This window comes from Sprattus sprattus, assembly GCF_963457725.1.
Source record: "Sprattus sprattus genome assembly, chromosome: 10".
Classification (NCBI taxonomy): domain Eukaryota; kingdom Metazoa; phylum Chordata; class Actinopteri; order Clupeiformes; family Clupeidae; genus Sprattus; species Sprattus sprattus.
Genome location: NC_137908.1, coordinates 29,246,467 through 29,260,875, shown reverse-complemented (window position 1 = coordinate 29,260,875; position 14,409 = coordinate 29,246,467). Strand labels below are relative to the sequence as shown.

Genomic DNA, 14,409 nt, shown 5'->3' with positions numbered 1-14,409 from the left:
TGTAATATATTGAACACTGTTAAATAGAAATGAAGCTGTTATAAATAGATACAGACAATTATGCTTGAATCATTCCTGCACAACACAGTCTGCATCACAGTCCAAGGGACAATTTTTTTTAACGGGCTGTTAGGAAAAGGCTTTTTCACACCTCTGTAGAATTTTGTCAAAGTGTATTCGGTTCAATTTCAGCCCATTTTAAGACAGAAATTTAAATACCAAATAACAGAGCTGTCCTATGCAATTAATATATGTTGATATGTCTACCCCTACATAACTGTTTCTAATAAAGTCTTTGAAGCAGGCCAGAAACTGAATATTTTGAAGGCATGTAGGAGATCTGTCCCATTGAGATTCAGGCAGTGTCACAAAGGAATGCTGAGGCTTCTGCCTCTTTGGCTGATGTCAGCCTTTTGAGCTGACCATGATCATTCTTCACCAGAGATGGGTGCTTGATGGGTTTCTGTATATAGCTGCTTCAGCATGGATCATTAAGGCCACTATAGTGGTAGAGAAAGAGGAAGAAATCGAATGTATCATTATTATTAGTAAGATCTCATTTAAATTGGGTAATGTTGCATATGTCATACACAACGTTTAAACATTTTAAGAGTTGTTGTTTGGTGTGGAAACAAATACAACATTGTGCCAGACCCTCTTTACCTATTTTAAGATTGAAATCTTGTGAGAAACACACAGTTTCCTCTCAGTGAAAAGGGTAACAACTCAAGCCCTTACCTTCTTGATTGAGTATTTTTGCCAGGTACGCTAATGGCTTATGTGGGCAGTTCATAAAATGTGCATCTAAGAGCATTATTTGTATTTTCCACATCATGTATTCTTTAAGGAGATCTCACTTGTTTATGTCTCAGAGAGCTGTGTTTGTTTTTTTATTTTTGAATCCCTCAACCCTGGGAAATGTTATTGAAGGTCGAGCAGCCCACAGTTCACAGAGGCAAGCAACAGCCCCCCCAGCAGTTTCATGGCAAACGCTTTGAAAGGTGAACTGGCTTCAGTGCACTCAGGTTGTGAACTGTGCATTGCAGTCCCCTCTTGTCTCGAAGCCTTCATATTCCACCCAGGGTGATCCAGCCACCCTATTTGTGTCCTGTTATGCTGTGCTGAAATGGTGTGCTGGTTCTCTTCTGGTGTCTGGTTATGGAGTGGGCTGTCCCATGGTGCCGGAGTGAATGATTTACGAGTAGGAGGATCAGAGGTGCAGAGGCCAGAGGTGTTCAGAAGAAAAATGTTTTCCATCCATCTCAACCCCCTTCCCCCTCCTGCCGATTATTTTCCAACAAATGTTCAACCATTAATTGTGTGTGTGTGTGTGTGAGAGAATATGTTTGTGTATGTGTATGCCTCACACTTAGACACAGGAGCACACACTTGTAAGCAAATGTGATGTAAGCCATTGGGAGTGATTTGTGAGGCTGGCTTAATATTTTCAATAAGAGCATTGAACAGTAAAATGCATGCTTGAAAGGAGGCAAATTGACTTATTCTTTATTTGTCTAATTCTACTTCAGTGTGAGTGCTCTGTGCTGGCAACCCAGTAGGTGTTCAACACAATCATTTTGCAGACTCCTATTCTATAAATTGACTTGGTGTCATGACAACTTGAAGAAGCGCAAAGTGTGGGCTTACTGTAAACTGTGGCGCATTGCCATCTGGGAAACAATGGTGAAGAGACAAGACTTTCTGTCTCCATTGCCTTTTTTACTTGCATTCGGATGGAAGTTTTGCACAAGATTAGAAGAAGCACAGTTCGACCCTTCTTATCATTTCTGGCCTAAACAGGCTCTTGTTCGTATGCAGACTAAGTGGCACCTAACAACTAAGTTACACACAAGACAGAAAAGCCATGCTTTCATAAGCACATGATCATACAAGGAATATATTAATACAAGGCACTTGATTCTTATATTCTTTAATCATAAACAGTGTTTGGAAATAATCTCCATCAGCTCCGAATCATTTTGAGAATTTGTTCTGTAAATCGTGACAATACTAGGGATTAAGAATTAGTGTTACATTGTTTACTGCAATTATTTCTATTGTCTGTGATTTGGTGTGGTTACCTGGTGGACACAATAACATTTGCCAGATGTTATTGAATTTGAAGTGCACTTCACAAACATAGACAACTAATTAAGATAAAAAGATGACATTATAAAAACCTAAATGTTGGAATCAGAGGTTGTTATTTGGCATCACAAAAAGTGGAATGCTTTGAAATACAGTTCAGAAAGTAGAGTGAACAGGTTAATTACATTTGGGATGTCTTGGACCTCGGCTCTTTAGCCTGAAGAACTTTGATATCACTTATGCTGAAACCAGTCTTTGCCAGTCCAAATCAACAGCTGTTCAGTGAATCAGCAACTCATGTTGTGTCGTGTAAATATTGAGCGGAACTGACTACACAGAATGGAACATTGGTCTTTATTTATTTATTTATTGACAAAAATACACCTAAGCCTGTCTCCATTGGTGACAGCCAATTTTGTTTTGTGGTGTTTTGTTCCTTGCACTCTGTGAGAATGTTTTGCAAATTCGAAAAAAATGCCTTCATTTTAGAGTCAATACCAAAAGTGGATGAATATGTTGTTGACATTTCAGTAAGGGCTGGTCAGGATGTTGCCCAAAATAATTGTATTGTTCTGAGGACTGTTAAAAGGTGAATCATCCTCACCCAAGTTGCGTTACTGACATTTTAGTGCCTAAAATGATGTCTGATGCATGAAGAAAAAGAAGGATTCAGATTTGTTGGAAATGTTATGAAAAACAATAAACAATGACTAAGACGTGCAGGTGTTGCATGCCTCGTCGTCAGGGCAGATTTAATATAAAAACAGACAGACAGGTAGTTAAAAAGACATATAGATAGATGGATAGAAAAGTAAATAGTTGTTCTTGATCTGATGAATTTTTAAGTAGAGACCCACAATGAGTGTGACAGAAGCTAACATTGCCTTAGCTTTTTTGAGGCTCTCTCTGTCCAGCTCAGTCAGCTCCCACCAGGGTCCCGACCACTCACAGCTGTACAGTCCACTGTTGAATGGAGGTAATAAGCAACAAAATGTTATGATTAATTGGTTTGAAGCTTAAGATCTAGTTTACTGTAGTGGAGTCATCTCTCCTCTCTGGTGGTCGGAAGTGATTAAAGCAGATTACCTGAGGCCCCTGGGCTCCCCAGTGAAATACCCTGCTGGCAGGGGAGTTAATTAGGATGTGTGTGCTAGTGTAAGTGCACCTGGGTTTCGCTGTGTGGCTCTGTGCTGAGCTTATCAACAGCATCTAATTTACCCTGCAAACCTACGCAGAGGTAGGTCTTGTGTGTGAGAGAGTGGAAGGAGGGGGCTGCACGCTGTGTGAAGCATTAGTGTTGTGTGTTGGGTGTCAGTGGATGTTTACGCCACTCTTCAAGGGATGACCTGAGGATCCCGACGTCTGTGTTGCATGCAACAGCAAAACGGGCTCACTGTTGAGCATGGTTATCGGGCTGCGCTGATGATACGGAGAGACAGGTCCGTGCGCTCAGCGGTTGGCTGAGCACTGCTGGCCTTGAGCTTCAGGGGTCAGGGGAAGGTCACATCACATTAGCCCCTTATACATGCGTCAAAAATTGTCTCACAGATAAAAACACACTTGCTGCAGCTCCTTAGGGTTCCTCAGGTTAATCAATCCATAATACGAAATGACTGTTCAGCCTGACAAACAAGTGCTCATCAGATACAGACCATTAAATACGGATTAAGCCATATATATTAAATGTCTATGTACGTTTTTACCAAATAACTACTTTGTTCCTTGTGTTCCCCTTAAGTGCTGGCGTATCAGTCTTGTTTTATTGTCTGGATGAGACTGAACGTGATGTTGGCCCTCTCACAACCACTATGAGAAGAGAGATGGATGCAGTAGGGGGCCTTAAGGATGTGGGGGAAAAGTAAACACCTTGCATCATTCTCTCCAGCCTTTCTCTCCCCCAAGGAGTTCTCTGTTTACTTGAAAGTAGGATTGCTGTCCTTCCCCCATGAGTGTGCACACAAACTCACACTTACACGCACGCTCACAAACACACACACACACACACACACACACACACACACAAACATACACACACACACACCAGTCTTGGCCCAAACCCCAATCCTGTTCCTGCTGTGTTATCAATAATAGAGACAACGATGTCCGTGGCAGGCACCTAAGTCGCCTTTTATTAGGGATCACAAACTGTGTAACATCTTACTGATTTTTTGTTGCCGCTGCCACTTTGCCCGGCTCATCCCGCATGGCAGAGTGATGATCAGGCAGTCTGCTCACGAACAGTGCCAGCTGGAAATCTCTACAATGAGCTGAGCACAAGACTGCAGCACTTTAAGCGGCAACCCTTCCACCTTTCTCTCTCTCTTTCTCTTTCTGCCCCCCCCCCCCCCCCCCTCCCACACACACACACTCTCACTTGTCATCTACCTTGGCCCCTGCTCAGTGTTCATCCCCACATTTCTTTCCTCTCACTCCCTTTCTTTCACTTCCAACAGGGGCAATCCAGGGCCTCACCACATCTTATGTCATTTTTTTGTTTCCCCCATAGCTGAAATGTACTGCATTTGATAGTAGTGGAGTAAGTAAAATGTCACTTGGCAAACAGCAAACTTGAACACTTGTAAGTCAATGTAGTCATTTACTTCAGTGTGGTGACATTCAGAAGTACAGCACAGGCACCAGCAGCTGGCCTCTCATTACTGCAGACTAGAGCCCGGTTGCTATGGAAACAACAACACCAGAGAATAGGATATGGAAAAAAAAAAAAAACTTGTAAAATTACATGTATGACCTTATTATGTCATATCATATTTTGTTTAAATTCACAATGTTTGGGTGAAGGTGATTTGGGTTTTTAGTTAAACTGTTGTAGGTGAGCAATCCCAGGATCCATTCAGATTAATTCATAAACAAAAATGCTTTGCTTTTTTGCAGTATACCCCTCAGAATATTCATTTTACAATAACATAATATCTGCTTTATGCTTTCTCTTCATTTAAATCAATGGCCCACTAGGCTCCCATTATATCAGTCCTATTAGCTAAGACAGATGGTCCTTTACATCTTACTGATAGCGACTCTCAATTCAGTGCCTTCTCGCATCATTTGGGTATTGACAGGCTGACTCAATCACTTCAATTGCATTATGCAAATACTGTGAGATTAAAACTTCATATGCTGAAATAGACATGCTTTTGTCTGTTGTTAGCTGAAGGTCCATGTCTAAACTAGAGTGTCATCACATTTCTTAAAAGAAATATATTTTCTCTGCTGAAGGCAGAGGCGTACATCTGCAATGAATACTTTGGGCCAACTGCAATGAATACTTTGATGTCATTTTTCTTAAAAGAGCATGCACATTATTTTTAACCATGATATATGGTTAACATTAATGCTTCAAATCAAAGCTATTATGGCTCACTGCAGGGATATTTAATATGCTCTTTACTAAAGCACTCTCTACCTCTTACAAATGGGCCATTGACATCATTACATTAAGAATATTTGCCGTCACCACCAAACTTCAAGAGCTATTTCCAAAATAGAGTGCGAAAATAAACTTAGGTTATTCTTCCACTACAATGTGATAAAAAGTGCAACCGTTTAAATGAGAACTGGGAAGATGCCGAGTTACTTATTCTTCATAATAGGCACTAAATCTGCATATCTTATCTCCCCGCTCTGCCTGTCTGTTTTCAGGGTAACCTTTAAGTCTAAATAGGACTGCATTGTTCCCTTCAGGTGAGGGCTTGCGTGTGTGTGTGTCTGTATATGTGTGTATGTCTGAATGTGTGTGACAGAGAGAGAGTGTGTGTTTGTGTGAATTTGTGTGTGGGGTGCCTTTGTGCAGCAACAACTGTTGAGGATCATAATGTATGACAGAGCAGGATATCCAGGCTCCCAGGGACATGTTCCCTCAACAGAAGGAACATCTGCTGCCCAGTATGCTACAGACACGACAGCTTTGATGGCTGTGGTCAGGCTAGAGAGGGGCCAGCGTAGAGGCTGGGAGAGCTCAGGAAAAGGCAAGTGAGGAGAAAGTGACACGCAGTGCAGGGACAGACTGTGTAGGATGTTATCCTATTATCAACAATTTATTGACTGGGGTCTCAAGCACCTGGACAGCTTCAATTACGGCACTGTGTATGTTTGGCTTACAGGGTATATGTGTAGGACCACACTCATGATTAAATATGTATAACGGCACTGTTGTGTTCTGGTTTAGATACCAGACTTCATGTGCTTTGACAGTTTCTTCTGGGATAGGGAGTTGTATCTTTTACATTACATTAACATTAATGTAAATAATGTGTATGTGTAATAACTTTTAACCTTCATGTTTTGCATTCTGCACATGACTGCCAGTATGACCCTAATAGTCACTGGCGTGGCCACAGAACAAACACTTTCCTCTAGATTCAACTTTATTGTCTCACAAAACCAATGAAATGCAGTTAACATCTAACCCGAAGTGCAAAAATAATCGTTTTTCTGGAGATAAAGAATATGACTAATGTGTTGCCTCTGTACATTGTCTGTCTGGACTGTATGGTCCATCCATCTTTCCCTCTGTATTCCCTCTCCTCAGGCGTGGCTCAGAGCTGTCCATCACTCATCTGACTATCACTAGAATGGACACCTGGCTGCACTGGGGCCACTGGCCCCGTCACTGCATGAGGTAAAGCAACGCATCATCGCAGGGTTGTCATGGAGACCGAGAGCTACACCACCCTGCGCCTGGAGACCAGCGACGGCATGGGGACGGTGGCGAGCACTGGAATCCTGGAGAGCCATGGCGGCTCCACCCCTCCCTCTGGGTGGCACATGCCGTACCCAATAGGCTTCCAGGTGTCCCTGACCAGCTTCCTGATGCTGGAGCTGGTGCTGGGCTTCAGCAGCAACCTGACTGTGCTGGTGCTCTACTGCTCCCAGTCCAACCTGGTGGACTCGGTCAGCAACATGGTGACGGTCAACCTGCACATCCTGGACATTGTGGTGTGCGTGTTGTGCCTGCCGCTGACGGTGGTGGTGGTGTTGCTGCCCCCTGGCCGTGACCTGGCGCTCATCTGCTGCTTTCACGAGGCCTGTGTGACGTTTGCCAGCATCTCCACAGCCATCAATGTGCTCGTCATCAGCATGGACCGCTATGACATCTCTGTGCGACCGGCCAATCGGCTGCTGACGCCGCGCTGGGCGGGGATGCTGCTGGCGGCCGTGTGGGCTGTCTCGTTGGCGGTCTTCTTCATTCCGTTCATTGAAGTGGACTTCTTCTCCTCAGAGACGGATTACGGGGTGCCTGGCGCCACCGAGTCCACGTCATGGCGTAACCGGACGTTGCTGTGTGTTGGCGGGCAGGGCTACCACATGGGGTTGGGGATGTACTACCACCTCCTGCTGCAGGTGCCCATCTTCTTTGCCACGGTGGTGGTGATGCTCTTCACGTACTCGCGCATCCTCCGCGCCCTCAATATCCGCATCGGCACCCAATTGCGCAAGAACCAGCATGTCCGCCGCGGCCTGGGCTGCCGGGGCCGTCGCAGGCGGAAACGCAAGGCGGAGCAGGAGGAGCTGGAGAGGGCCGAGCAGTCCAAGCACCTCACCCACCCTCCACTCATATCCTCGCCCACCCCTACCGCCACCTCCCCCCCGGCGCTGTCCACTGTGCCCCTGATGGGTGCGGACAGCGAAGCAGCGATCCCATCCCCAGCTCCAGCTCCTTTGGGGGTGCAGGCCTCGGTGTCGGCCATCATTGCCCTACGCCGGGCCGTACGACGCCACAGGGACCGGCGGGAGCGCCAGCGACGCGTCTTCAGAATGTCGCTGCTCATCATCTCCACCTTCCTGGGCTGCTGGGCACCAATCTCGGTGACCAATATGCTGATTCTCTGCCTTGGCCCCAGCGACACACTCGTTTCGCTACGCCTCTGGTTCCTGGCCATGGCCTACGGCACCACCATCTCCCACCCGCTGCTTTATGCCTTCACGCGCCAGAAGCTGCGGCGCGTGCTCAGGGCCAAGGTCAAGAAACGCGTGGTCTCGCTGCTGCAGGTGGACCCCTCTCCCGGGGGCACTGTCATCCAAAACTCCTGGGTGGAGCCACGGAAGGGCCGTAAGCTACGCCTGGAGGGCAGTGATGCTACAGATCGCTGCCTGACGGAACCGCTGTGAAAGAGCCAGGTTCAGCACTGCAGTCTACCGTAAAGGATCCAGATCTGAATGCCAGTCTGGTTCTCACCACACAGCTGTGAAGAAGGCTCTTGACATTACTCATAACAGTAATATGGTTTTCAAACCCTTGTAAGCTATCTCAAATGGAGTACTCTGGGAATAATGTATTATAACCCAGGATTTAATGTTCAAACACATATTTTGATTAGTGTTTAGCAGACATATGTTGTCAAGTGGATATTTTGTAGTTGTCAGGTTTTTTAGCAATATATAACAGATTTTCAAAGACTAGATAGCAATATGTTCAATGAGGGCAGTATCTAGTTACATTTCTGACTCTTTCATGTGTTTATGAATGTACGAAAAAAATTGTAAATCTTCTATACACAAACTGTACTATTTGATGTAAATGTTTTTTTTGGATAATAATTTTGTATTTGAGTTGAATGAATAACGTCCTAAGGAAAAGGTGAGTGGATTTGGATTTGGTCTGCCTATTTTTTTCAACCAAACAAAGGCAAACGTAGTAGGCCACAGGTGTGTTCATTAAACAGCTCATGTGCTGGAAAAGTAGAGGCAATAGACACACAACTGCACCATCGGGTTTCCTTAGCAACTGCTAGTGGTAAAAGTTTTACATCTTGACCACCAGCATACCAGATGAACACAATACATGCAATTCCACATGCAGATGCAGTTCACAGTGTCTTCTCTGCACGGCTGTCTGGCCCCTAACCACGTCTCTGAATACTGACTCGTACGCCCACACCCACAAACTACATCCTACAACACAATGGCACATTACAGGTCTCTCCACCAAGTCTATGTTTACACAAATGGTATGGTCAGCATCTTCTGAAAGGTGCTAATTCGCCCGCTCAGAATGAGAGTCTGTGTAAATGCCAGACACAGTCACACGCATACACACACACACACACACACAGGCAGCTAAGGACATAGACAGAAAGTACACACATTCACACAAAACAACAAACTCGCAAACTCGAGTACCAGTTTGCTTTGCCCTGTCAAAAAATGAGTCATGCCTTAATTCTGCTCAGAGGGTATCCAAGGTGCTGAATGTGTTCTGTATCAAAACAAGAAAGTAAGTGGATAGAGCTGTTGTGACCTTGTATTGTAAGTTCTATAAGATGTGTGTCTGTTTGTAGGCCTCTCTTTGCCCTTCAGTCTACTTCACTGTTTTGTCTGGACTTCCAGTATGTGCCACACAGTTAAAATTGTGAATTGTTGTTACGGTAAATTGAGCATGATGTGTGTGGACATATGTTTAATTTTTATGTGTTTTTGTAATGAATGATAATTTCTAATTGAGATATGCCAAGGGTGTGTCTTTTTTAAATGCTTTATGGCTCTGCCTACCTATGAATGAATTGTAGGTGATCCTGTGCATCGAGTGTTTGTGTGTGTGTGTGTGAGAGAGAGAGAGCACAGGCGTGCTTGACTGTATTTCTAGAAACAGTGAATGAATGAATTGTAGGTGATCCTGTGCATTGTGTGTGTGTGTGTGTGTGTGTGTGTGTGTGTGTGTGTGTGTGTGTGTGTGAGAGAGAGAGCCCGCACGAGAGAGAGCACAGGCGTGCTTGACTGTATTTCTAGAAACAGTGTGGGATGTGATGTATATAAAAAAGTAGATTCAGGGTCAAATATAAACACTAATTGTTGTACATATTTAAACGATTTTCCTATCCTTTATTAAATAATCAGTCTGTGATATTTTGAGTACATCCTTTAATGTGCATTATTGGTTTACCTCAGAATCCCATATTTTGGACTCATGTTCCTACTATATGTCATATGTACATTCAACACTACAGAACACATGTGGAAGATGATAAGTAGGTTAGCTTATGGCAAATAATGTTGTGATTAAGTCAGTGACAACACTGCTCAAATTTCAGTGAGTGTCACTTATTTGATATCTCTACATAATGAATGTGTTGTTCTGTGTTGCTATTCATATGTATACTATATGAGGATAATAGGGATGAGATGTGATGGTGTTGTTTGACTACTGGCAGTGAAACGGAGAAGCAAGTTAAACAGATAAGTGAGAAAAACAAAGGTGGTGCAGCAAGCTGGGGCCAGGACTTTACTCTGCCACCTAATTACACAGCTGTAACACCTCTGACTGCTGGGAGAAATCCCTCTAAGGAATAGATTACAAAACAGGACAGCTTTCCAAAGGCCTGTATACTTTTGTAAGGTGGTTATAAATGTGGTGACTCACAAGATGATACAAGGATGAAGGGGATGGCAGGGAGAGATTTGTTTCAGTGTATAGCATCTGCAACCTGGGCATAGCAGAGATAAATGCAGTATGTTGTCTAATGAATTTAATGACACCATGTTTCTTTGTATTGACATAAACGCACATTCAAAGTCCATGCACTGCACGCTCTCTCACATGATGTTGCAATGATTAAAGTATATCCACTGTGCTGTTTTATTGTATGTACAGAACTTCTGTTTCAATAAATCAGACAGGTACATTTTGTCCATTGTGTTTCCTCTATGCAATCGTGTGCCTTTTATCACAACAGGAGCGCCACTTGGCTGAACGACGGTGATGTACCCAGGTTGACAAAAGAGGGGGATTGCAGACACGCTATCGGCGCGCTGAAATGGCTGTTAGTTTAAGTTTGTCTCTTTACAGAGCACTGTGAGCAAGCGCTCACTCTCGCTGAGAAACCGCGCTTCCCTGCTGTGTGGGCTGTAGCTTCAGGGAGAGGGAGAATCAGAGAGCGGCATCTTATACAACAGGCCACAACATAGACCTGCACTTATGCTATACACACATGAACACTGATAGACACACAAATCCTCTCTTTAGCTCTCTCTCTTATACACCCACTCACACACACGAGATCGATTTCCAAGCCCCCACACACATTATCACAAAATCACAATGCAAATTTTCTAAATGGATTTGATCTGCAATGCTTCTCTCCCATATTTCAGATACAAGCTAATTCGGTGACAGATCTAACTCAGATCCATATTCATAATAGATAGCCGAGAGTCATTTGCTGTCAGATACTATTCAGATACAACAATACATAAAAAACGCACAGCAGCAATCAAAGCTCAGATTAGTTGGCCAGCCATAAGTTACCAAAAATAAATGATAAACACAATGAATTTAATTTAAAATACAATTACACGGAAGTGTGACAATTAACCTCCTCTTCTGGTGAATGTGACCTGCTCAAATCTCAAATTGTATCATCTCTTGAGGGATGAAAGGGTTTGTAAGGAGCGTGCAGAGTAGCTGACCTATTTTAGAAGAGTCAAGATGGTAAGTGTTTTTTTTTTTTTAACCAACTTGTTGTCCCCATAGACGACTGCAAGAGCACATGCAGGGAATTTTGTCCGTCCATGTTCGAAGTAATGTGTTGCAAGCAAATAGATTTGCATCCCTCAAACCAAATAACAACCTTACAAGTTAGGTTAGTGTTATTTTAAACTATATAGCCTAGTTTATAGCTAATAGTGTATAGCTAATTTACTAATTGGACTTGTAAATTGGTTACCAATGGTGTTAGCCATGCATTTTTTAAATCTGCTTATCTACTTTGGGAGGCAGCTTGTGGTAGGTCTACTGCAACATTAATGTGTTTTGGAGTTGTAAACTAAATGATGACTGTACTATGTTGAAACACATCAATGTTGTGTTAATATTGACATTAAATATATATATTTATATTTATTCAGCAAAACACCATCTACTGTTTAAAGTCATTCTGAACCTTGGGAGGCCCATACAGACGTAGAGTCAACCGTTTGGCAGTTATACGTCATTAAATGCCTGGCCCACCTACCCCATGCACCGCCTGTGAGTGAGTGGTCTCATTTTCATTTGCTGATCGAGATACATCATTCACAGAAGTTTACACCCCTGGCCTACTCTATATCTATATTGCATTTTTCAAAGTTATACGAAGTTGGAGTTAAACTCAGATCTGGGGTGGAGTTACACTTAATTTACATATTCTATATAGAATTGGTGAATGAGTAGAATGCAGTGGCGGTGCGTCAATACAAGGCGCTGGGGCGCCGCCCACCCTACAATTTTGAGATGAAAAAAAAAAAAAATGAAATGTCAAAAAAAAATATATATCAAATAATTTAATAAGAAATGTACCGTTTTAAAGCGTTATATGTGTGCCGGAGACCGTAAGCCCCTGTCAAAAAACACTTAAATATGACCAAATATAATATATTGCCATTCATTATCATTGAGAGAGAAGCCACTCCTCCCTGTGGGCGCCGACCAAGTGGAAGTCTATGGGAGCCAAAAAAAGGGGCAGGAACATTTGAGCAAGGACAGCTTCTCATTGGCGGATGACAGGTCGAGCCTGGGGCGCACATCAAGTGCGCCCACAGCCAATGACAGGGCTTCTTATATATCATCCTGACAGGACTGTCCAATCAGAGACCTTTTGTTATTCCCTCACATCTCATTTAAATATCACATATCTACCGTAGCACCATTTCTAGGCTAGCAGAGAATTGGAATCTGAGAGTATGGCGACTGAAAACTCCTTAGTATCTATTCGTGGAATACCTTTTAATCGACGATCAGATGTCGATAAGAAGAGACTAAAAGACATGGGACCAGAATGTATGGATTTAAGCACTGACCGCGGGAGGACGCACCTCGACCGGAGCTGGGCTGTTCAGTGAGTAATGCTTGTAGCGACGCTAGTAGCTTGGTTGGCAGTAACGTTGATATTTACAAAACCAAGTAACTTTTCAGTAGCTAAGCTCTTTTATTGATCAAGTAGCGCAGTAGTGTCCTCGAAAGAATGTATCCTGGACCTTTCTAATGTTCATACATTCCCTGTATCCATCAAACAGACAAATTAAGCAGGACGTCACTTTAGTGGAGGCTAGTGAAAAGCTAGGTATTAGTCCAGGCAAAATAGCCCATTTTTGAGCCAAAAATGGAATTAATTGTAATAGAATTTTTTTCAGCATAGATCATTTCTATGAGGTGTCCAGAACAACATACTAAAAGTCCTAAGAAATCCAAGTTGAGGAAATATGTTTAATTCTCATCAATCTGAGATGTGTGCTAATAATGCATGGCAAAAATACACCTCAAAATTTTTTTTTTTTCCTTTACTCCTATCAAAATAAAACTTTACACAATGAAAGTACCCATGAACATTAACATTTTTTTGTATTACAAGTTTCTTTGAAAATGAATTTGAATATGCAAATGAGCTATACACTAATCGAATATGCCCAAAATACACCCAATGGGCTTAATTTTTTCCTTTACTCCTACCACAGTAAAACTTTACATAGTAAAAGTATACATAAAAAGTAACTTTTTTTGTATTACAAGTTTCTTTTGAAATGAATTTGAATATGCACATGAGCGTCACACTTATTGAATATGTCCTGATTGCATAGTCAGAAACACCATACCCCTGGCAGGTACTACCAAGCCAGGCAGTTTTCAGGTTAGAGGCCAGTCTAAAAGCAACATTGCCATCTCCCATTGGCAGTAGGATGATAGGATGAAGATTTGGCCCATGTATTTGTCATACATATGAATGGTGTTTCTGCCTATGGACATATTCAATAAGTGTGGAGCTCATGTGCATTTTCAAATTAATTTCAAAAGAAACTTGTAATACAAAAAATGTTACTTTTCATGGGTACTTTCATTGTGTAAAGTTTCATTTTGATAGGAGTAAAGGAAAAAATGTAAATTTTGAGGCATATTTTTACCATGCATTATTAGCACACATCTCAGATTGATGAGAATTAAACATATTTCCTCAACTTGGATTTCTTAGGACTTTTAGTATGTTGTTCTGGACACCTCATAGAAATGATCTATGCTGAAAAAAATTCTATTACAATTAGTCTGTCGTAAAACGCTATTTTGCCTGGACTATATCGTAATTTCAAGTACAACAGACGCTGCTCATACATTTAGAATTAATTAATTTTAAATGGGTAGTTTGCATGCACATTCTAGACAACCGGATAACTAGAATGCTGTGGATATTCAGATACAGCTAGAGATGATGAAAGTTAAAATAAAATAAAGTAGAAATAAAGGAAGTCCGTGCTGTCTGCTCAGGGAACATAATGACATCCAACACAAACATACGAACACACGTACAGGTGATTGAATTTAATGTACCGTTTTTATCTGAC

The 14,409-nt window shown here is 42.5% G+C and overlaps 1 protein-coding gene across 1 annotated transcript; it reads left to right on the top strand.

The window, feature by feature from the left end:
• Nucleotides 1-6,753: 6,753 nt before the first annotated feature.
• Nucleotides 6,754-8,214, top strand: LOC308371103 (G-protein coupled receptor 22-like; the record flags this gene model as incomplete). Its single annotated transcript, XM_080845891.1, has 1 exon — nucleotides 6,754-8,214. The coding sequence occupies one exon, from the start codon at nucleotides 6,754-6,756 to the stop codon at nucleotides 8,212-8,214; it is 1,461 nt and encodes a 486-aa protein (XP_080702017.1).
• Nucleotides 8,215-14,409: the final 6,195 nt, after the last annotated feature.